Source organism: Nicotiana tomentosiformis, chromosome 8 (genome assembly GCF_000390325.3).
Source record: "Nicotiana tomentosiformis chromosome 8, ASM39032v3, whole genome shotgun sequence".
Classification (NCBI taxonomy): Eukaryota; Viridiplantae; Streptophyta; class Magnoliopsida; order Solanales; family Solanaceae; genus Nicotiana; species Nicotiana tomentosiformis.
Genome location: NC_090819.1, coordinates 105,739,668 through 105,764,236, shown reverse-complemented (window position 1 = coordinate 105,764,236; position 24,569 = coordinate 105,739,668). Strand labels below are relative to the sequence as shown.

General features: G+C 42.6%; 2 protein-coding genes across 2 annotated transcripts; both read right to left on the bottom strand.

The window, feature by feature from the left end:
• Positions 1–841: 841 nt before the first annotated feature.
• On the bottom strand, positions 842–1,312 carry LOC138897956 (uncharacterized). The gene has a single exon (XM_070183983.1). The coding sequence runs from the start codon at positions 1,310–1,312 to the stop codon at positions 842–844; it is 471 nt and encodes a 156-aa protein (XP_070040084.1).
• Positions 1,313–12,573: 11,261 nt separating this feature from the next.
• Positions 12,574–13,023, bottom strand: LOC138897955 (uncharacterized). Its single transcript, XM_070183982.1, has one exon. It carries the CDS (start codon positions 13,021–13,023, stop codon positions 12,574–12,576), a length of 450 nt encoding a protein of 149 aa, XP_070040083.1.
• Between the last annotated feature and the right edge of the window lie 11,546 nt (positions 13,024–24,569).

Genomic DNA, 24,569 nt, shown 5'->3' with positions numbered 1-24,569 from the left:
TAAATCAATAGAAGGAGTATCTATATTAACATCTCTCATGAAGGCTAAAAATGACAAACATCGCTTTCCAACCATACGTTGGGCCTTCAAATAAGAAATTACCCTACTAGGAACATAATCTAGAGAACCTCTCCACTCAACCTTTGGCAACCCTGACATTGTCAACGTCATGATTTTTACATGATAGTCCAGAATAGAATGACATGGAGACAACTAATCCATACCAAGAATTACATCGAAATCAACCATACTAAGCAATAAGAGATCAACTCTAGTCTCCAGTCCCCAATAGTTACCACACACGACCGATACACACGATCCACAATAATAGTATCATCCACCGGCATAGATACACGAACAAGTGAAACTAAGGACTCACTGGGAATATCCAGATAATGAGTAAAGTACGATGACATATACGAATAAGTATAACCAGGGTCAAATAATATAGAAGCCTTACTATGGCACACTGAAACCATACCTGTGATCACTGCATCTGAGGCAACAATATCTGGCTTGGCAGGAAATGTATAGAATCGGGCCTGACTACCACCTGATCGACCTCCACCTCTTGGGTGACCCCTAACTGCCTGACCCCCTCCCCGAGCTGGCTGGGCGAGTGGCAAAGTAAATGGTGCTGAAGTCGTAGTCTGACTCCTATGCTGCACTGGGCCTCCGGGTAGCAAGGACACTCCCTCCACATATGCCCAAATTCCCCGCACTCAAAATAGCTCCACGGTACTGGTGGTGGTGTAGACTGAATCGGGCCCGGAGAACCAGAATAACTACTTGAAGCACCCGATGCAAATGAACCCTGAACTGAAGGGGCACAGGACAAACTCTAGGCTGGAAGGGCACCGAGGGATGGCTGACCCTGATGAGAACTATATGAACCATGGTTGGATGATGCACCACGCTGAACTGGATGACCCGTTTGAGCGTGTCTGTAAGAACGACCCCTACCGCGATATATCTGACCCCCTAAAGGAACACTGCTTAAATCACCTGGACCATGAAGCCTCTTGGCCTCCCCCTCTCCACGTTCCTGACTATGGACTATCTCTATCTGCCTAGAAATGTCAACTACCTCATCAAAAGTAGCACCAGATACACTCTCCCGGGTCATAAGTAATCGCAGTTGATATGTGAGGCCATCAATGAACCTCCTAATCCTCTCCTTATCAGTGGGAACCAACCAAACGGCGTGATGAGCTAACTCAGAAAATCTCATCTCATACTGCGTCACAGACATGCCATCCTGACGTAACTGCTTAAACTGTCTGTGCATCTCTTCTCTACGAGACTGCGTCATAATCTTTTCCAAAAATAGTATGGAGAATTCCTGCCATGTAAGTGGTACTGCACCGACAAGCCTGCACCTCTCATAGGCCTCCCACTATCTGAAGGAAGCCCCATAAAACTAAAAAGTAGTGAACGAGACCTCACTAGTCTCCAGAATACCCGCTGTCCGAAGCATCCACTGGCACTTATCAAAAAACCCTAAGCATCCTCTGACTTAACACCACTAAATGATGGAGGTCAAAGCCTCCCAAATCTCTCAAATATCTTCTGCTCATCATCTGCCATAACGGGGACTATCAGGGCCTGAGCAGCTGCAGCCAGCTAGGCTGGTAGTGCCTTCGGTATCTGAAGTCCCTACACTACCTGCTCTGGAGCATGGGCAACAAGGGTATGAGTACCTCCCTCAGTCTGAGAAGTGGCTGGGGCGGCCTGAGCCGAGACCACCTGAGCAAGGCCAGTGCAAACTATCAATATCTTAGTCAAAGCCTCCTGTAGGCCTGGAATCTCAATGGGCACAGCTGGTGCCTGAGCGGGTCCCGCCGGCTCAACTACATCCAGAATCTGCTCCTGAGCTGGAGCAACTGGTGGTGCTACAGGTGCTGCTCCAACTATTGTACGAGCGACACCTCGACCTCTACCTCGGCCTCGCCTCTACCATAGTCCCGGCCTCTCGCTACCCTAACAGGTGGCACTAGTGGCTGACCGTCCGATCTGGTAATACGTGTTCTCACCATCTGTGAGAGAATATAATAACAAAATTTTAGTTTTCCAGAATTAACCAGTTTGCATGATAGAATACAAGAAAGTGAAATTTTCATAAGGGTTCGGCAGCCTCTCGAAGATAAGTACAGACGTCTCCGTATCGATCCGCAAGACTCTACTAAACCTGCTCATAAATCGTGAGACCCGTGTAACCTAGGTTCTGATACCAACTTGTCACGACCTAAATATCGCACCTGTCATGATGGCACCTATCCCGATACTAGAAAAGCCGACAACATCAATAACCCACAATTTCTTTTAAATATTGAAAACATAACAATTAATTTAAGGGGAAAAATCCCATTAATACTGAATATAATTTACTCCCGAAACCCGGTGTCACTGAGTACTATACATTACAAGTCTGAAAAATATGATCTATAATAGTCTAAGCCCAAATACAGTAAACAATGAGATAGGGAAGGAGAGACAAGGTCTGCGAAACACGACAACTACCTATGAATCTCCGAAAAATCAACTATGCGAAAGAATCAACACCCACCATATTCGAAATCACCTGGATCTGCACACGAAGTGCAGGGTGTAGTATGAGTACAACCAACTCAGTAAGTAACAATAATAAATAAGAACTGAAAGTAGTGACGAGCTTCTCAGCTAAGTCCAATTACAGTACTTTCCAACATAAAATGGTAGGCATGCTTTCAAGTTCAACATTTAAATCTCCACAGTAATTTCATATCAACTTCGACTGAAAGATTAGAGAATGTCTTTTAGAAAGTTTTCCAAAACAGTGATATATGACATCTGAAATGCAGCAACAATGAAATCAATGCATCCTCTCAGAGCAACAGTCACTCAGTCCTCCCATTCACTCCAACCTCACAGTCACTCTTTCCTCATAGTCACTCATTTCTCACAATCACTCAACACACGACACTCGCACTCGCACTCAGTAGGTACCTGCACTCATTGGGGGTGTGTATAGACTCCAAAGAGGCTCCTTCATCCCAAGCACTATATCAAGCGAATCATGGAATAAATCAACAAAACATGCTGCGATGTGTAGCCCGATCCCATAAATATCCTCATAATTAGGCCCTCGGCCTCACTCAGTCATCAACCTTTCCAGTCTCTCGGTCTCTCAGAAATCATGATAAGCAGCCCAACAACAATGATATGATGCATCAATAAATAGCAACTGAGACTGAGATATGATATGAAATGAATGAATATGAGTGAGTGTGAAATTACAATTTGAGCATATAATTCAATCACAGAAATGACCCCAGTGGGTACCAATAATAACAGCATATGCCTAAGCATAATTTTTAATACGAGTCTCAGCTCAATTTTTCTCCAACACATAGAGATTGTACGGATATCAACCAATTATTCAACTATACAGTTCCATGGAATTTAACCAAGTCACAATTTCTACGGTGCACGCCCACACGCCCGTCACCTATCACGTGCCTCACCTCAAAAACCATCACATTACACATAATCCGGGGTTTTATACCCTCAGGACCAAATTTAGAACTGTTACTTACCTCAACCCATGTAATTCTTTATTCCGCTATGCCCTTGCCACGAGAATTGTTCTCCAAAAGCCTCGTATCTAGCCACAATTAATTCGATTCAGTTAATACCAATTATTGTAATTAATACCATAAGGAAATACTAATTTTCCAATACAAATCCCAAATTAACTCAAAAATTTCTCGTGGGGCCTATATCTCGGAACTAGACAAAAGTTACAAAATATTAACGCTTATCCACCCACGAGTCCAACCATACAATTTTCACCAAATTCTGACATCAACTCGACCCTCAAATCTTCAAATAAAGTCTTTGAAGTTTTCTACCACTTTCAACCCAATCTTTACCCATTTGAACTCAACAATTTTCCCATAAATCTTATTGATACGTATAAATAATAATCTTACACCAAAGAATCATACTCTTAATCACCCATATTTACCCAAACTCGAAATTGAAGACTAGGGGTTAGAACCTTACCTCTTGGGTGATTATCTTGGGATATTTTCTTGTTGGATTTCAAAGCTTGAACAAGCTCTTGATGAACATAGCACTTGGGCTTCTTCCTCTCTCTAGAACACTTTCCCTTCTCTCTAAAAATGTCAGAGTTTTGCTCCAAAATGAGCTTCAAGGGCTATAAATCGAAGTTGGGTAGGGTAAAAAATTAGAAAGAATTGAAGCCCCGACACAGATTTGCGATAGCATAACACGTATGCGGTCCGCAAATTAACCGCATAATTGAAGCTCCAAAATGATGGTCGCCTGGATAGGTCTGCAGTGATTATGCAGCCTGCATACCTATTCTGCGGTCGCATAATGTACCGCAGAACAGGTATGCAGTCGCATAATGCACCACAGTATAGGTATGCGGTCGCATAATGCACCGCAGATTTTCTCAAATCTTGCCTCACATCTGCTTTACTCTGCGGCTATTATGCGGTCCGCAGAGTGATTCTGCGACCGCATAGTGGGCCGTAGAAATGTCCTCTTTGGTCAAAAATATTCCTTTACTCCTCAGTGCATTATTCAATCCAAAAAGTCCGAGCCTTGTACTACTTGATCTACCTCGGCACCATAAAACCTTAATTTCCTTAGCAAAACTTCCTAGGGGTCGTTACACATAATTCAACATCCGGCCAACCTTTTCAACTTAAGTTCTAAACATTGGAACAAAGTATTCCAAATCATTCCAAACCTTACCGGACCCGAACCAATTACCCCCGGTAAGTCAAATAACAACCGAAAAGCATAATTTGAGCAGTAAATGTGGAGACGAGGTTGTAATACTTGAAACGACCGACCGGGTCGTTACATTCTCCCCCTCTTAAACAAATGTTCATCCTCGAACGGGTTCAAAATTATACCTGGAGTCTCAAATAGGTGCGGATATTTGTTCCGCATCTCCCGCTCAATCTCCCAAGTAGCTTCTCCGACTGGCTGGCCTCTCCATTGTACCTTCACTAATGCTATGTTCTTTGACCTCAACTTTCGAACCTGCCGGTCTAAAATAGCCACTGGCTCCACATCATAAGTCAAATTACCATCCAGTTGCACTGTGTTGAAATCCAAAACATGCGACGGATCTCCGACATACTTCCGGAGCATAGATACATGAAACACTGGATGAACACTCGATAGACTAGGAGGCAATGCCAGTTCATAAGCCACATCACCAATCTTCTTAATTACTTTAAAAGGCCCAATATACCGAGGGCTCAACTTGCCCTTCTTCCCGAACCTCAACACACTTTTCATGGGTGAAATTTTGAGCAGAACCTTCTCCCCAACCATGTAAGCAGCATCACGAACCTTCCTGTACGCATAACTCTTCTGTCTAAACTGCGCCGTGCGAAGGCATTCCTAATCACTTTAACCTTCTCTAAAGCATCCTAAACCAAGTCAGTACCCAATAACCTAGTCTCACCCGGCTCAAACCAACCCACCGAAGATCGGCACCGTCTCCCATATAAAGCCTCATACGGAGCCATCTGAATACTCGACTGGTAGCTGTTATTGTAAGAAAATTCCGCGAGTGGTAGAAATTGATTCCAAGAACCCACAAAATCAATGACACAAGCACGTAGCATATCCTCTAATATTTAAATAGTCAGCTCGGACTATCTATCCGTTTGAGGGTCAAATACTGTACTCAACTGAACCTGTGTGCCTAATTCTTGCTACACTGCTCTCCAAAACTGTGATGTAAACTGCGTGCGCCGATCTGAAATGATAGATACTTTCACAACGTGTAGGCGAACAATCTCGCTGATATAAATCTCAACCAACCACTCCGAAGAATAATTAGTACCAATTGGAATAAAATGCGCGGAATTGGTCAACCGATCCACAATCATCCTAACAGCGTCAAGCTTCCTCAAGGTCCGTGGAAGCCCTACTACAAAATCCATGGTAATATGCTCCCATTTCCATTCCTGAATTTCAAGTCTCTAAAGCAATCCTCCTGGTCTCTGATGCTCGTACTTTACCTGTTGACAATTTAAACACCGAGCTACAAACTCAACTATATCTTTCTTCATTCGCCTACACCAATAGTGCTGCCTCAAATCCTGATACATCTTCGCGACACCTGGATGAATGGAGTACCGTGAACTGTGAGCTTCCTGGAGAATCAACTCACGCAAACCATATACATTAGGCACACATAGCCTGCTCTGCATCCATAATACGCCGTCATCCCCAATAGATATTTCCTTGGCATTACCGTGTTGAACCGTGCACTTAAGGACAAAGAGATGGGGGTCATCATACTGACGTTCTTTGATACGATCATAAAGAGAAGATTGATAAATCATACAAGCCAAAACTCGATTCGGCTCCGAAACATCTAATATAACAAACTGGTTAGCCAAGGCCTGGACATCCGAGGCTAAAGGCCTCTCTGCTATCGGTAAATATGCTAAGCTACCCAAACTCTCCGCCTTACGACTCAAGGCATCGTCCACCACATTGGCATTTCCGGGATGATAGAGAATGGTGATGTCATAATCCTTAAGAAACTCCAACCGCCTCCGCTGGTGCAAATTAAGATCCTTCTGTTTAAATAGATATTGTAGACTCTAGTGATCGGTATAAACCTCACAATGTACACCGTAAAAATAATGCCGCCAAATCTTCAAGGCATGAACAATAGCTTCTAACTCAAGGTCGTGGACCAGATAAGAACTGTCTTGCATTAGCACTACGCCGAGACCAATATGTGACGCGTCATAATACACAGTATAAGACTCTGAACCTGTAGGCAACACCAATACTGGGGATGTAGTCAAAGCTATCTTGAGCTTCTGAAAGCTCTCTTCACATTCTTCCGACTATCTGAACGGTGCATCTTTCTGGGTCAATTTAGTCAAAAGAGATGCAATAGACGAGAAACCCTCCACAAAGCAACGATAATAACCAGCCAAATCGAGAAAAGTCCGAATCTCAATAGCTGAAGATGGCTTGGGTCAACTTTAAATTGCCTCTATTTTCTCCAGATCCACCTTAATCCCTTCACTGGACACTATATGTCCCAAGAATGCCACCGAGCTAAGACAAAACTCACACTTAGAGAATTTGGCATAAAGTTTCTCCTCTCTCAGCCTCTGTAGTACAATACTCAAGTGTCGTGTATGCTCCTCATGGCTACATGAGTACACCGTGATATAATCAATAAATACTAAGACAAATGAGTCAAAATATGGCTGGAATACACTATTCATCAAGTGCATGAATGCTGTTGGGGCATTGGTTAGCCCAAAAGACATCACAAGAAATTCATAGTGGCCATAACGAGTCCTGAATGCCTTTTTTAGAATATCCGAATCCTGAATTTTTAACTAGTGATACCCGGATCTCAAATCAATTTTGGAGAACACCCTCACTCCCTGAAGCTGGTCCAATAAGTCATCAATACGCGACAAAGGATATTTGTTCTTGATTGTAACTTTATTCAATTGTCTGTAATTAATGGACATTCGCGTAGTACCATCTTTCTTTTTCACAAACAAAACTGGTGCACCCCAAGGTGACACACTAGGCCTAATAAACCCCTTATCAAGGAGCTCCTGAAGTTGCTCTTTCAATTCTTTCACTTCAGCTGGTGCCATACGATACGAAGGAATAGAAATGGATGGTGTGCCCGACACCAAGTCAATACCGACATCTATATCCCTGTCGGGTGGCATACCCAGCAGGTCTGCAGGAAATACATCCAGAAGGGCTCTCACTACCGGTACTAAATCAATAGAAGGAGTATCTATATTAACATCTCTCATGAAGGCTAAAAATGACAAACATCGCTTTCCAACCATACGTTGGGCCTTCAAATAAGAAATTACCCTACTAGGAACATAATCTAGAGAACCTCTCCACTCAACCTTTGGCAACCCTGACATTGTCAACGTCATGATTTTTACATGATAGTCCAGAATAGAATGACATGGAGACAACTAATCCATACCAAGAATTACATCGAAATCAACCATACTAAGCAATAAGAGATCAACTCTAGTCTCCAGTCCCCAATAGTTACCACACACGACCGATACACACGATCCACAATAATAGTATCATCCACCGGCATAGATACACGAACAAGTGAAACTAAGGACTCACTGGGAATATCCAGATAATGAGTAAAGTACGATGACATATACGAATAAGTATAACCAGGGTCAAATAATATAGAAGCCTTACTATGGCACACTGAAACCATACCTGTGATCACTGCATCTGAGGCAACAATATCTGGCTTGGCAGGAAATGTATAGAATCGGGCCTGACTACCACCTGATCGACCTCCACCTCTTGGGTGACCCCTAACTGCCTGACCCCCTCCCCGAGCTGGCTGGGCGAGTGGCAAAGTAAATGGTGCTGAAGTCGTAGTCTGACTCCTATGCTGCACTGGGCCTCCGGGTAGCAAGGACACTCCCTCCACATATGCCCAAATTCCCCGCACTCAAAATAGCTCCACGGTACTGGTGGTGGTGTAGACTGAATCGGGCCCGGAGAACCAGAATAACTACTTGAAGCACCCGATGCAAATGAACCCTGAACTGAAGGGGCACAGGACAAACTCTAGGCTGGAAGGGCACCGAGGGATGGCTGACCCTGATGAGAACTATATGAACCATGGTTGGATGATGCACCACGCTGAACTGGATGACCCGTTTGAGCGTGTCTGTAAGAACGACCCCTACCGCGATATATCTGACCCCCTAAAGGAACACTGCTTAAATCACCTGGACCATGAAGCCTCTTGGCCTCCCCCTCTCCACGTTCCTGACTATGGACTATCTCTATCTGCCTAGAAATGTCAACTACCTCATCAAAAGTAGCACCAGATACACTCTCCCGGGTCATAAGTAATCGCAGTTGATATGTGAGGCCATCAATGAACCTCCTAATCCTCTCCTTATCAGTGGGAACCAACCAAACGGCGTGATGAGCTAACTCAGAAAATCTCATCTCATACTGCGTCACAGACATGCCATCCTGACGTAACTGCTTAAACTGTCTGTGCATCTCCTCTCTACGAGACTGCGTCATAATCTTTTCCAAAAATAGTATGGAGAATTCCTGCCATGTAAGTGGTACTGCACCGACAAGCCTGCACCTCTCATAGGGCTCCCACTATCTGAAGGAAGCCCCACAAAACTAAAAAGTAGTGAACGAGACCTCACTAGTCTCCAGAATACCCGCTGTCCGAAGCATCCACTGGCACTTATCAAAAAACCCTAAGCATCCTCTGACTTAACACCACTAAATGATGGAGGTCGAAGCCTCCCAAATCTCTCAAATATCTTCTGCTCATCATCTGCCATAACGGGGACTATCAGGGCCTGAGCAGCTGTAGCCAGCTAGGCTGGTAGTGCCTTCGGTATCTGAAGTCCCTACACTACCTGCTCTGGAGCATGGGCAACAAGGGTATGAGTACCTCCCTCGGTCTGAGAAGTGGCTGGGGCGGCCTGAGCCGAGACCACCTGAGCAAGGCCAGTGCAAACTATCAATATCTTAGTCAAAGCCTCCTGTAGGCCTGGAATCTCAATGGGCACAGCTGGTGCCTGAGCGGGTCCCGCCGGCTCAACTACATCCAGAATCTGCTCCTGAGCTGGAGCAACTGGTGGTGCTACAGGTGCTGCTCCAACTATTGTACGAGCGACACCTCGACCTCTACCTCGGCCTCGCCTCTACCATAGTCCCGGCCTCTCGCTACCCTAACAGGTGGCACTAGTGGCTGACCGTCCGATCTGGTAATACGTGTTCTCACCATCTGTGAGAGAATATAATAACAAAATTTTAGTTTTCCAGAATTAACCAGTTTGCATGATAGAATACAAGAAAGTGAAATTTTCATAAGGGTTCGGCAGCCTCTCGAAGATAAGTACAAAGAGATGGGGGTCATCATACTGACGTTCTCTGATACGATCATAAAGAGAAGACTAATAAACCACACAAGCCAAAACTCGATTCGGCTACGAAACATCTAATCTAACAAACTAGTTAGCCAAGGCGTGAACATCCAAGGCTAAAGGCCTCTCTGCTACTGGTAAATATGCTAAGCAACCCAAACTCTCCGCCTTACGACTCAAGGCATCGACCACCACATTGGCATTTTCGGAATAATAGAGAATGGTGATGTCATAATCCTTAAGAAACTCCAACCACCTCCGCTGGTGCAAATTAAGATCCTTCTGTTTAAACAAATGTTGTAGACTCCGATGATCGGTATAAACCTCACAATGGACACCATAGAAATAATGCCGCCAAATCTTCAAGGCATGAACAATAGTTACTAACTCAAGGTCGTGGACCAGATAATTCTTCTCATGTACCTTTAACTGTCTGGACGCATAGGAAATTACCCTACTGTCTTGCATTAGCACTGCGCCGAGACCAATACGTGATGCGTCACAATACACAGTATAAGACTCTGAACCTGTAGGCAACACCAATACTGGGGCTGTAGTCAAAGCTATCTTGAGCTTCTGAAAGCTCTCTTCACATTCTTTTGACTATCTGAAATGAGCACCTTTCTGGGTCAATTTAGTCAAAGGCGATGCAATAGACGAGAAACCCTCCACAAAGCGACGATAATAACCAGCCAAATCGAGAAAACTCTGAATCTCAGTAGCTGAAGATGGCCTGGGCTAACTCTGAACTGCCTCTATTTTCTCCGGATCCACCTTAATCCCTTCACTGGACACTATATGTCCCAAGAATGCCACCGAGCTAAGACAGAACTCACACTTAGAGAATTAGGCATAAAGTTTCTCCTCTCTCAGCCTCTGTAGTACAATACTCAAGTGTCGTGCATGCTCCTCATGGCTACATGAGTACACCAGGATATAATCAATAAATACTAAGACAAATGAGTCAAGATATGACTAGAATGCACTATTCATCAAGTGCATGAAAGCTGCTGGGGCATTGGTTAGCCAGAAAGACATCACAAGAAATTCATAATGGCCATAACGAGTCCTAAATATCGTTATTAGAATATCCGAATCCTGAATTTTTAACTGGTGATACCCGGATCTCAAATCAATTTTGGAGAATACCCTCACTCCTTGAAGCTGGTCAAATAAGTCATCAATATGTGACAAAGGATATTTGTTCTTGATTGTAACTTTGTTCAGTTGTCTGTAATCAATGGACATTCGCATAGTACCATCTTTCTTTTTCACAAACAAAACTGGTGCACCCCAAGGTGACACACTAGGCCTAATAAAACCCTTATCAAGGAGCTCCTGAAGTTGCTCTTTCAATTCTTTCAGTTCAGCTGGTGCCATACGATACGAAGGAATAGAAATGGGATGTGTGCCCGACACCAAGTCAATACCGACATCAATATCCTTGTCGGGTGGCATGCCCGGCAGGTCTGTAGGAAATACATCCAGAAAGTCTCGCACTACCGATACTAAATCAATAAAAGGAGTATCTATATCAACATCTCTCACAAAGGCTAAATATGACAAACATCCCTTCCCAACCATACGTTGGGCCTTCAAATAATAAATTACCCTGCTAGGAATATAATCTAGAGAACCTATCCACTCAACCTTTGGCAACCCCGACATTTTCAACGTCACGATTTTTACGTGATAGTCCAGAATAGCATGACATGGAGACAACTAGTCCATACCAAGAATTACATCTAAATAAGCCATACTAAGCAATAGGAGATCAACTCTAGTCTCCAGTCCCCCAATAGTTACCACACACGACCGATACATACGGTCCACAATAATAGTATCGTCCACCGGCGTAGATACACGAACAAGTGAAACTAAGTACTCACTGGGAATATCCAGATAATGAGTAAAGAACGATGACACATACGAACAAGTAGAACCAGGGTCAAATAATATAGAACCCTTATTATGGCACATTGAGACCATACATGTGATCACTGCATCTGAGGCAACAACATCTGGCCTGGAAGGAAAAGTATAGAATCGGCCTGACCCCCACCCCGAGCTGGCTGGGCGGGTGGCAAAGTAACTAGTGCTAAAGTCGTAGTCTGACTCCTATGCTGCATTGGACCTCCCGGGCGGCGAGGACACTCCCTTCACATATGCCCAAATTCCCCGCACTCAAAGCAACTCCACGGTACTGGTGGTGTTGCCGACTGAATCGGGCCCAGAGAACCAGAATAACTGCTAGAAGCACCCGATGCAAATGAATCCTGAACTAAAGGGGCACGGGACGAACTCTAGGCTGGAAGGGCACCGAGGGATGGCTGACCCTGATGAGAACTGTATGAACCATGGCTGGATGATGCACCATGGTGAACTGGATGACCCGTTTGAGTGTGTCTGTAAGAACGACCCCTACCGCGATAAATCTGACCCCTGAAGGAACACTGCTGAAATCACCTGGACCACAAAGCCTTTTGGCCTCCCCCTCTCCACGTTCCTGACTATGGACCATCTCTATCTGCCGAGCAATGTCAACTACCTCATCAAAAGTAGCACCAGATACACTCTCCCGGGTCATAAGTAATAACAGCTAATATGTGAGGCCATTAATGAACCTCCTAATCCTCTCCCTATCAATGGGAACCAACCAAATGGCATGATGAGCCAACTCAGAAAATGTCATCTCATACTGCGTCACAGACATGCCATCCTGACATAACTGCTTTAACTGTCTGCACATCTCCTCTCTACGAGACTGCGGCACAAACTTTTCCAAAAATAGTATGGAGAATTCCTGCCATGTAAGTGGTACTGCACCGACCAGCCTGTGCCTCTCATAGGCCTCCCACCATCTGAAGGCAGCACTAGAAAACTGAAAAGTAGTGAACGAGACCTCATTGGTCTCCAGATTACCCGCTGTCCAAAGCATCCACTGGCACTTATCCAGAAAACCCTGAGTATCCTCTGACTTAACACCTCTAAATGATGGAGGTCGAAGCCTCCCAAATCTCTCAAGTCTTCTCTGCTCATCATCTGCCATAACGGGGACTATCGGGGCCTGAGCAGCTGCAGCCAGCTAGGCTGGTAGTGCCCTCGGTATCTGAAGTCCTTGCACTACCTACTCTAGAGCATGGGCAACAGGGGTATGAGTACCTCCCCCGGCCTGAGAAGTGGCAGGGGCGGCCTGAGCCGAGACCACCTGAGCAAGGCCAGAGCAAACTGTCAATATCTTAGTCAAAACCTCCTGTAAGCCTGGAATCTCAATGGACATAGTTGGTGCCTGAGCGGGTCCCGCCAACTCAACTACATCCAGAATCGGCTCCTGAGCTGGAGAAACTGGTGGTGCTACAGTGCTTCTCCAACTTTTATACGAGCGACACCTCGACCTCTACCTCGGCCCAGCCTCTACCACGGTCCCGACCTCTCGCGACCTCAACTGGTGGCACTGGTGGCTGACCGTCTGATATGGTAGTACGTGTTCTCACCATCTGTGAGAGAATATAATAACAAAATTTAAGTTTTCTGGAATTAACCAGTTCGCACGATAGAATACAAGAAAGTAAAATTTTCCTAAGGGTTCGGGAGCCTCTCGAAGATAAGTACAGACGTCTTCATACCGATCCGCAAGACTCTACTAAACCCGCTCATAACTCGTGAGACCTATGTAACCTAGGTTCTGATGCCAATTTGTCACGACCCAAAAATCGCACCTGTCGTGATGGCGCCGACAACATCAATAACCCACAATTTCTTTTAAATATTAAAAACATAACAATTAATTTAAGGGGAAAACTCCCACCAATACTGAATATAATTTACTCCCGAAACCCTGTGTCACTGAGTACTATACATTACAAGTCTGAAAAATACGATCTATAATAGTCTAAGCCCAAATTCAGTAAACAATGAGATAGGGAAGGAGAGACAAGGTCTGCGAAACACGACAGCTACCTCTGAATCTCCTGAAAATCAACTATGCGAAAGAATCAACACCCACCGTATCCGGAATCACCTAGATCTGCATACGAAGTGCAGGGTGTAGTATGAGTACAACCAACTCAGTAAGTAACAATAATAAATAAGAACTAAAAGTAGTGATGAGATTCTCAACTAAGTCCAATTATAGTACTTTCCAACATAAAAGGGTAGGCATGCTTTCAAGTTCAACATTTAAATCTCCACAGTAATTTCATATGAACTTCGACTGAAACAGTAGAGAATGTCTTTTAGAAAATTTTTCAAAACAGTGATATATGACATCTGAAATGCAGCAATAATGAAATCAATGCATCCTCTCAGAGCAACAGTCACTCAGTCCTCCCATTCACTCCAACCTCACAGTCACTCTTTCCTCATAGTCACTCATTCCTCACAATCACTCAACACACGACACTCGACACTCGCACTAGCACTCAGTAGGTACCTGCACTCATTGGGGGTGTGTACAGACTCCAAAGAGGCTCCTTCATCCCAAGCGCTATATCAAGCGAATCATGGAATAAATCAACAAAACATGCTGCGACGTGTAGCTCGATCCCATAAATATCCTCATAATTAGGCCCTCGGCCTCACTCAGTCATCAACCTCTCTAGTCTCTCGGGCTCTCAGAAATCATGATAAGCAGCTCAACAACAATGATATGGTGCATCAATAAATAGCAACAGAGACTGAGATATGATATGAAATGAATGAACATGAGTGAGTGTGAAATTATAATTTGAGCATATAATTCAATCACAGAAATGACCCTAGTGGGTACCAACAATAACAGCATATGCCTAACCAAATTTAGAACTGTTACTTACCTCAACCCGTATAATTCTTTATTCCGCTATGCCCTTGCCATGAGAATTATTCTCCAAAAGCCTCGTATCTAGCCACAATTAATTCGATTCATTCAATACCAATTATTGTAATTAATTCCATAAGGAAATACTAATTTTCCAATAAAAATCCGAAATTAACTCAAAAATTGCCCGTAGGGCCCATATCTCGAAACCAGACAAAAGTTACAAAATATTAACGCCCATCCACCCACGAGTCCAACCATATAAATTTTACCAAATTCCGACATCAACTCGACCCTCAATTCTTCAATTAAATTCTTTGAAGATTTCTACCACTTTCAACCCAATCTTTACCCATTTGAACTCAACAATCTTTCCATAAACCTAATTGATACGTATAAATAATACTCTTACACCCAAGAATCATACTCTTTACCCAAACTCGAAATTAAAGACTAGGGGTTAGAACCTTACCTCTTGGGTGAAGATCTTGGGATATTTCCTTATTGGATTTCAAAGCTTGAACAAGCTCTTAATGAACAAAGCACTTGAGCTTCTTCCTCTCTCTAGAAAACTCTCCCTTCTCTCTAAAAATGTCAGATTTTTGCTCCAAAATGAGCTTCAAGGGCTATAAATCGAAGTTGGGTCGGGTAAAAAATTAGAAAGAATTGAAGCCCCGACGCAGATTTGCGATTGCATAACACGTATGCGGTCCGCAAATTGACCACATAATTGAAGCTCCAAAATGAGGGTCGCCTGGATAGGTCTGCGGTGATTATGCAGCCCACATACATGTTCTGCGATTGCATAATGAACCGCAGAACAGGTATGTAGTCGCATAATGCACCGCAGATTTTCTCAAATCTTGCCTCACATATGCTTCACTCTGCGGCCATTATGCGGTCCGCAGAGTGATTCTGCGACCGCATAGTGGGCAGCAGAAATGTCCTCTTCGGACGAAAATTTTCCTTTACTCCTCAGTGTATTGTTCAACCCAAAAAGTGCGAGCCTTGTACTACTTGATCTACCTTGGCACCACAAAACCTTAATTTCCTTAGCAAAAATCCCCCGGGGTCATTACACATAAGTCAACATCCAGTCAACCTTTTCAACTTAAGTTCTAAACCTTGGAACTAAGTACTTCAAATCATTCCAAACCTCACCGGACCCGAACCAATTACCCCTGGTAAGTCAAATAACAACTGAAAAGAACAACTTGAGCAGTAAATGGGGAGACGAGCTTGTAATACTCGAAACGACCGGCCAAATCGTTACAATAAGGTTTCTGTCTAATTTGCATAAATAACTAGAAATGAGTTTTCAGCCTAAATAATGGTTTGATTGTTTTTATAGTAAGTTAATGGAAATTATGTACCTATGTCATCGGACTTCCCCTCTTAAAAGTAAAAGAGAGAAACAATCAAAAATCCTTTTACCTATATGCAATTAACACCTTGTTTGGATGATTGTTACCCATTGTATCATGCTGTATTGTATTCTAAAACAAATTTTTTATTGTTTCATTAAAATTGGTTGTATTGTATTGTTAAATTCATTATTCCGGAACAACAAAAAGTCTCATATTTTGAAACAACCGATTTGGTGTGGTGACATTATTTCCTATTTTTCTTTTCAATTGTACCCTGACTTATTACTCCATAATTCTAATTTACCCTTTAATTTTTTTTTAACTCCAAATCTCTCACCTACAACATACGTACTCTTCGTCTCTTTGTTTTTTTCCAGAACTAATGCCGCATCCAACTCCAACGTAAAATGTATAGTTTTTGCCTTCTTTTTGTTTCGTTTTTTTCTCCTAATGTGATTTTAATTCCAATTCTAATTATTTTAACTTCAAATCTTTGTTCTTTTTATTTGCCAATTCTCGTTCCTTTCTTTATCATAGTTCTTTATTTTTTTTTCTAATGATAGTTAACTTTTTTCTTCAGGTTTTTGCTATTGTTTTCAAGTTATAGGTAATTTTTTCTTAATATTTAAACAATTAAGGGTATGTTATCAAACTTATCAGTTACATTAAAATATGATACAGTCAAACCAAATAGCAAAATGTTATTTTACAACAACAAACAATACAATCTATCCAAATATTGTTGTAACGACCCGACCGACCGTTTTGAGCTCTAGCGCGTCAATCAGCGGTTTGAGTCCTTGAGTAGCTTCCTTCAGGTATTATGACTTGTACGTGTGGTCGGAATTGAATTTCGGGAAGTTCGGAGGTGATTTGGAAAGAAAATTTAAAATTCGGAAGCTTTAAGTTGGAAGGGTTGACTTAGGTTTGACTTTTGAGTAAATAACCTCAGAATCAGGATTTGAAGGTTCCAATAGTTTTGTATGATGATTTTGGACTTGGGCGTATATTCAGGTTGAGTATCGGGTGGTTCGGAAGCATTTCAGCACCTATTATGGAAAGTTGGCATTTTGGAAGTTCTAAAATTTCATAAGTTTGGTTTGAAGTGGATTTTTGATATTATTTATGTCCGTTTGGAGTTACGATCCTTGGAATAGGTTTGCATCGTGATTTGTGACTTATGCGTACAGTTTGGTATCATTCCAGAATGTTTAAGTCTAATTCAGACGCGTTCGGAGAAGTTTAAAGGTTGGAAAATTGGAAGAAATATTTTTATCGCTGATTCATGATTTTGATGTTATTTGTGGCGTTTCGAGCCTTTGGATAAGTTTTTATAAGGTATTGGGGCTTATTGGTGTGATTTGACGGGGTCCCGAGGGCCTCAGGTGAGATTCAAGGTGGTTTCAGACCAAGTTTGGGTGTTTTGATGTTGCTGGTTTCTGGTGTTTCTAGTAAGCATCTGGATCGCGGTTGAAGGAAAGCGATCGCGAAGAGAAGCTGGAGCTGGAGAGGGATTTGTGCATCATGAACGCGACTCAGTGGTCGCAAACATGGAGGGGAAGATGAGGCAACCTACGCGAACGCGACATGGAGGTCGCGAACACGTAGAAGGAAAGGGGAGCTGGGATTGGAGGCGCTAAGCCATTGCAAACGCGGCTCAAGGACCGCAAATGCAAAGCAGTTAGACGTGGAGGCATCACGAACGTGGGAAGGCCACCGTGAACACAAAGTAGGATTTTTGGCAGTTGGGCTTTTGGCCTTCGCGATCGCGAGGATGTTTCCGCGATCGCTAAGAAGGAGGTGCTGGGTAATGTCATTTTAAAGACGGTGGTTTGGCTCATTTTCACTCCATTTCTTCAAGGGAGGCGACCTTGGGAGTGATTTTGGAGCACCATTTTCATTATCATCCAGGAGGTAAGTGATTTCTTCTCATTGTGAGTTAAATACCTGGTTTATATATAGATTTAAATAGGCAAATTAGTAAAATTTTTGGATTTTGGTAGAAAACCTAGAATTTGATATTTTTTAATTTTGACCACGAAATTGGATGTGGAATTTAGAATAAATTATATATTTGAGTTCGTGGTATTATGGGCAAAGTTTATCTTCTAAAATATTCGGAATCTGGGCACGTGGGCCTGAGGGTTGACTTTATTGAATTTTCGAGTGGAGTTGGAATTGTTATGAATTGATTTATTATGAGTATTAGAGTGTATTTTTATTTGTCTGCACATTGTTTGACTAGTTTTGGAGCGACATGCATCGATTTAAGGTGTTAGAGTGGCGTTGGAGCCGGCTATAGAACTTCAGAGCGAGGTAAGTCTCTGGTCTAACGAGAGTCCGCATGTAGCTAAAGCATGTTTATGTCCGGGATATGACTTTACCATGTAATATTTGGAATATTTTATTTCATTCTGCTTGCTTAATTAATTAAAATTATAATTGAACTTGATTTAGAAATATATGCATATATATTAGGCTGAGCCTTATTACCTTGAGTTCTTGCCAAGTTATTTGAGAAACGGTAAAGGTTATACTCACCTTGTGTTCATATACTGTATCGTAAGCTTGTGTCTCGTAATTCGATAATTCCTTTCCTTTCTTGTGGAGCACGACGAACGCCTCGACAGGATTATGTACCACACTCTCATGGGAGCTGGCCATTCGCCTCAACAGTATAATAGATGCATTTATGGTTCGTGCCGCTCGACCCTCGGTAGTGTACACGTTATGATGGGATTGGGCCGATCGCCTCAACATTATCATATTCTTTCTGAGATCTGTCCGTATGATCTTGACATAATCGTGCGTTTCATCGCTAGCAACCCGAATATTCGCGAGATTTTCCTTCCACTGATGCCTTACATTTTATATGGGAATTCTTATCCGTTTGTTATTGGTAGTGATATTGATCGCGTCCAAATGCACACCTCAAAAAAGGTATGAAACAATCATTTGCAATTATACAAACCCAATTAAGATTCGGGTTCGAATCCGGGTTGATCGCATCAAAATGCACACCTCAAAAAAGGTATGAAACGATCGTTTGCAATTATAAAAACCCAACTAAGAGTCGAGGTCGAATCCACAGGGAGCCAAGATGGGAGTCATGGGTATATATTTCAATGCGCGTGATTGAACTATCTAGATTGCACTTCCACAAAAGATTGGCTTTCTATTTTTAATTTTACTCTATTGATTGCAAAATAAAGAAAGAAGACTAGAAATAATTATTTTTGGGGTTTTTCCAAATTGATAAAAAGCCTAGGGTTGTGACCATTACCTAGGTTTTTGCCTAATGGGATACAAACTTTAATGCTTTTTTTGTTGATTGGGTATATTATTTTATCAACTCTAAATTGCTCACCCAATACCTCTCGGTCAGAGAATGATTTTACCCAATTTGGCTTTCTCAAGACCAAATGGGTATAACACAAAATAATTGATAAAAGCTCAAGTTGGGTTATTATTATCTCTAGGTTGAACCCTTTAATTGGGTAAATCAATCTCTCGATTGACCCAATTCCTATTTAGCCAAGTTATCCTAGACTAGGTCTCTCTTTCTCAAGTAGAGACTAAGTCAAATAGGCATGAACTAATATTTGCAACCATTAATTCCTCAAATTAAAATATGAACTAAGCTAAATAAACAAGCACTAAATTAAATACACATAAGGTTTACACACTAGGGTTGGGTCACAACCCTAGTAAATATCTAGCTACTCAAACTTGGGTTTAAAGAAAATGAAGAAGAAAGACTAATTAAACTCATAATAAAGCTTAAAATGATTAAATCAAAGTAAACTTCCAAAAATGGAAAAGAAAAACGGCTACTGTAATTGCTGATGTTCAAACTTGACCCAATTTTGGGAAACTCGTCAATTTATACAAGGATGAAAATCTCGGACAAAACTACCCCTCAGGAGATTTTGCGTCTGCACAATTCCATGTGCGGTCCGCAGATTTCTTCATCTGACAGGAGCTGGAATTCTGCGGCCGCACAATTCTGAACTGCGGCAGCGAAGCAACTTTTCTACGGTTCGTAGATTTAGAACTGCAATCGCAAGTCAATCTTCTGCGGTCCGCAATGTTAGGGTTGGGGCCGCAAGGCAATCTTCTACGGCCGCACAAATATTGTGCGGTCCACAACTCATTGAGGTTCTAGACTTGGTAATTTGCATACTCTCTGATCTTGACTCCTAGCCCAACTTTTGCGGCCGCACAATTCATATGCGGTCCGCAATTTGCACAATTGTCTGCAGATTTTTCCTTCTTTGCTTGCGGCCGCAGATGGAATTCTGCGGTCCGTAATTTCTGATGCGGCCACAAAATTCCTTCTGCGGACCACACATTTTGTGCTTCTATGCACTTTATTGCCTTATTCTTAGACTGTTCCTTTTTGAGTTAGATTTCATCTTGGGAGCCCAACTTCCAGCATTCCTGTAATTTTGCGCAATTTCATTAGTTTCTGGCACACAATTCAATGATTTTAGACTAAAACAAAAGTTAAAAGGCGCCAATAAGTAGTCAAAATCCCCACTTATCAACTCCCCAAAATTAAGTCTTTGCTTGTCCCTAAGCAAATACAGTAGTTCCCACCTCCAAAAGTTAAGGATCATTTTAGCGAATCCAAGGTGAGCCATCCACACATCAGTTGAGACCAACAATTACCCACACTACCTATGTATTATCAACAAATCAACAAGTTAAACTTTTACGCATATATCGTTCTAAAGGGACATTTGAGCATCAAAAGTTGACTTTACTCATCAAGGACTCTTTCTCTATCATGTAGGTCATGGTGAATTCCAAACTCTTCCTCCTCTACTTTTCGGTTGCCTGACTCACTTAAGAATTTTAGCACTCAATCCAAAAATTTATGAAAGGTTCACTCATCTCTTTCAAGAGAATGCTGCAAGTACGGCTTCAAGTACTATAGGCTTTCCCCTCATGTTGATCGCCACTAATGTAAGCTCACTCTGCTCGAGATCAAATAGGACTTCTTTAGGGATGCAATGAAGGATTTTGGATTAGGGTTGGATACAATATGGTTGAGTAGTTACACCTTTCCTTAAGCACTCCATTGTTTTATTCTCGACTCACACTTTACCAATTCTTTGAGGCACTTTCTTTTCCTTGGGAACTAGAGAGACCTAACATTACTTTTTTCTTGATCATTACATTTATTTTCTCCCTCTTTGATTTCTCCATGTTTGGGATCATTACCTCTCTTTGAATCCCTTCAACTCTTCCACTTATTCACTTTTTTTCTGAATTTTTCTTTTTGTTCTTTTCTTTGCTTGCCTTTCCTTCTCATCATTTATTTTCTCTTTTTGTGCCTTGATACCTTTTTTAATTTCCTCGTCTCTCCCCCAAACATATGTTTTTAGCCATTTGTTTCACAGGAGTGTTAAGAAAGCTCAGGTGCCAAGAGAGGGTCACGACAAAACGGGTCAAGGCTTGTAACATGGTTATCAAATGAGAAAGGCTCGAGGCTCAAATGGGTTGACTAGGGATAACAATATTGGTAGGCAATAGAAAATTCAAACGGGCCAAGGAAAGCCTACAATCACTTCTCAAGCCAAGCAAAACTTAGGATTTTGCCTTGAAACACATTCGGGGCAAGTTCTAGACCTTTCACACAGGTACTTGTACTAGCAACATAGTATCTCACCCCTCACACAACTGGATTGTTAAAGAGGATAGATTCGAGGGCCCACAACGACCACATTCAAGAGTGAAAATCACTATGGTTCAATTAAACCACTCGATGGTTTTCAAAGTCAACACAAGAGTCACAGAGTCACTAACTAGAGCTATTTCTTTTAATAACCCTGTTTCTAACCATAAGTATGTAGTTAAGTGTGTTGGTACCAAATGAATCATGTTTGACTCTTTGAGCATGACTTAATTAGGTCATTTTATTCATTACTACTGCTATTATTACCTAAACACCAAAAACGGACTCATTCCCTTAAGAAGGTTGTCACGCCATTCATCGTTAGGACGCGTCACCCGGTTCACACAACAACTACCTTTGGAAAGAACCGCGCCATTAAGAAAATCAAAGGCTTATTGTCTACTAAAACATAGAAATAAGCTATTAAAACAAACAAAGAAGCTACTAACTCAAATTACGAAATAATAATATAACAAAAAATAAAGAAGCTAATTAAACAAAAACTACTGAATATACATAATGAGAGAAAAAGAGAGAAAATATACAGAAAAAAAGAGAAAGAAAATATTATCAAGTTATTACATGCCAATTGTCTTAGAATGTACCAAATATCATCAAAACAAAACTCCACCCTCTGAATAAAAATAAGCATTGTCCCCAATGCTTAACAAAATAAGAGTAAAAGAGGGGAAAGAGTAAAGAAAACTCCATATGGCTCCTTGGACATCTTTGTGTCCCCAGCAATATCACCGCCCTCAGTCTCTCATCTAACTGGATCTCATCATCCTCAGCTCTGGGTGTGACTGGGTTGGTGAACATCTAACGCACTACCTCAACAGTATCGGCAGTAGAGTCTGGCTCCTCGGACCGGCCAGCTGGTGCCACCGGTAGTGATGGTGCTGCAGGATCTGGGCCTGAGGGGTGTGGGTCAATCTGCATATCAAAAGGGATATCTCTGGCAGCAGCAAGCTTGGTCACCTGCCTTCAGAGGTTGTCCACTGACTTCTTACTGGCCTAGGACTTTCTCATCTTCTTTACTTCTTTTCCTAGCTCTTCGATCACTGACCCGTGTTGTACCAAGGTAGCCATAATGGTGTTCTGATTCTCTAGGAGCTTCTTCAATGTCTCTTCAACTGTTAAGGGAATCTGAGGTGCCTGAACTAAAGATTGTGCTGCAACAGTACTGGATAGGTCAGACAACTTTACAGTGACTATCTACATCCAGTTGTTGAGGCTCGCCAATGTTTGGGAGACTCGCAGCACAGAAAGTTGTGCAATAGGCATGGGCACCGACTTCAAAGCTGAAGTGGAGACTGTGGCAGGAGCTGCAGAAGGGGTTGTGGATGATGGTGGAGGCATAGCTACAACACTAGAGGAAGGCTCAGCCGAAGAAGATGGGACATGAACTCCCTCCGTAACTACCACAACTGGCTCATCAGACTGGCTTATAGTGGTAGACGGTCAACCTTTTCTCTTCAGGTTGGTTGCATCCATAGGTGAGTATCAGGAGAAAGGCTTCTTCGACTTCACCTTTTTATCAAAATCCCTCTGTTCCACCCCCGCATCTGTAATATACTCTGTAATGGTGTTGGGGTACGGGTAGGAAGAATTATCCTGCTGGGCAATTATAGAGATGTTGGCCGACATCATGGCACCTAAATTGATAGGGTACCCGACCATGATAGAAGCAACTAGAAATTCCTGAGGAATCGAGAGATAGGTCTCATTCTGGCTCGGGTCCAGTCTGATGTAGACAAAGGTTTGTCACCCCTTTGCCTCAAAACTCAAAGTGCTCTTGTGAATAGGAACCCCTGTTGTGATACGTGGCGGTGGTGGCCCAGGAGCTGGTAGAATCTCTACTAACCAAGGCCGGACTTTATCTCCCATTGCATACTTCTCTAAGTATTCCTTCGGCTGGATATCTTCAAAACCCAAGTACATGTTGAGAGTAGCTTGATCAAATCTCCTATTAAGGTTACGCAATTTGGTCATCTTTGTCCCCTTCTTGATATGTGCCGCATTGGCGTAGAATTCCTGGACAAGATATAATTTGGCATTCACCACACTTTGGGTGAACCACATCCACCCCTTGCATTCCTTGAACCGTCTCAGCACTACCGGGTTATACTTCTCTAGATCCTTTAACTGAAACTGCCGCTCAAGCGTAAGTGACCTTACTGGCCACCATTGTCGGAAGTTGGTGAAGGCGGCCAAGCTGACAAACCGGTCATCCCAAACCTCTTTCTTCTTCGTTCTTTCAAGGCCGTTAACTGTAGCATCTCCCTCTCTGCCATCATCGGGGATGTCCTGAACTGATGTCTCTGGTGCCCTCAGGGACATGTGTAGTAGATGGATCAAAATCCTGACTAGCACTTTCTGAACACTCGAAAGTGCTATGTGATGATGACGGCTCGTCCCTCAGTTGAAATCTCCGTGATGGCCTGGACTGTACTGCCGGTTGTTCCTGAACAGAGGCTGAGTCTCCCTCTAATACGTCCCTAAACGGGGTGTATGAACTCGTCTCAAAGAGATATGCACCTCTCCCTCTCCTGGCTATTGGTTTCTTTGTGATTGTTCTTTGTTGTCCGAGGGATCTCTTACCTCAACCCCTTGAAGGTTCACCTCTCCCTTTAGCAGTATCTCGTCTGCCTCTCGATCGAACCATTATCTGTATCAAGTAAAGGAGATTGTTAGTTGCAATTCAAGTTCAGACATACAATGAGATATGTAAGGATACACCAGAAGACACA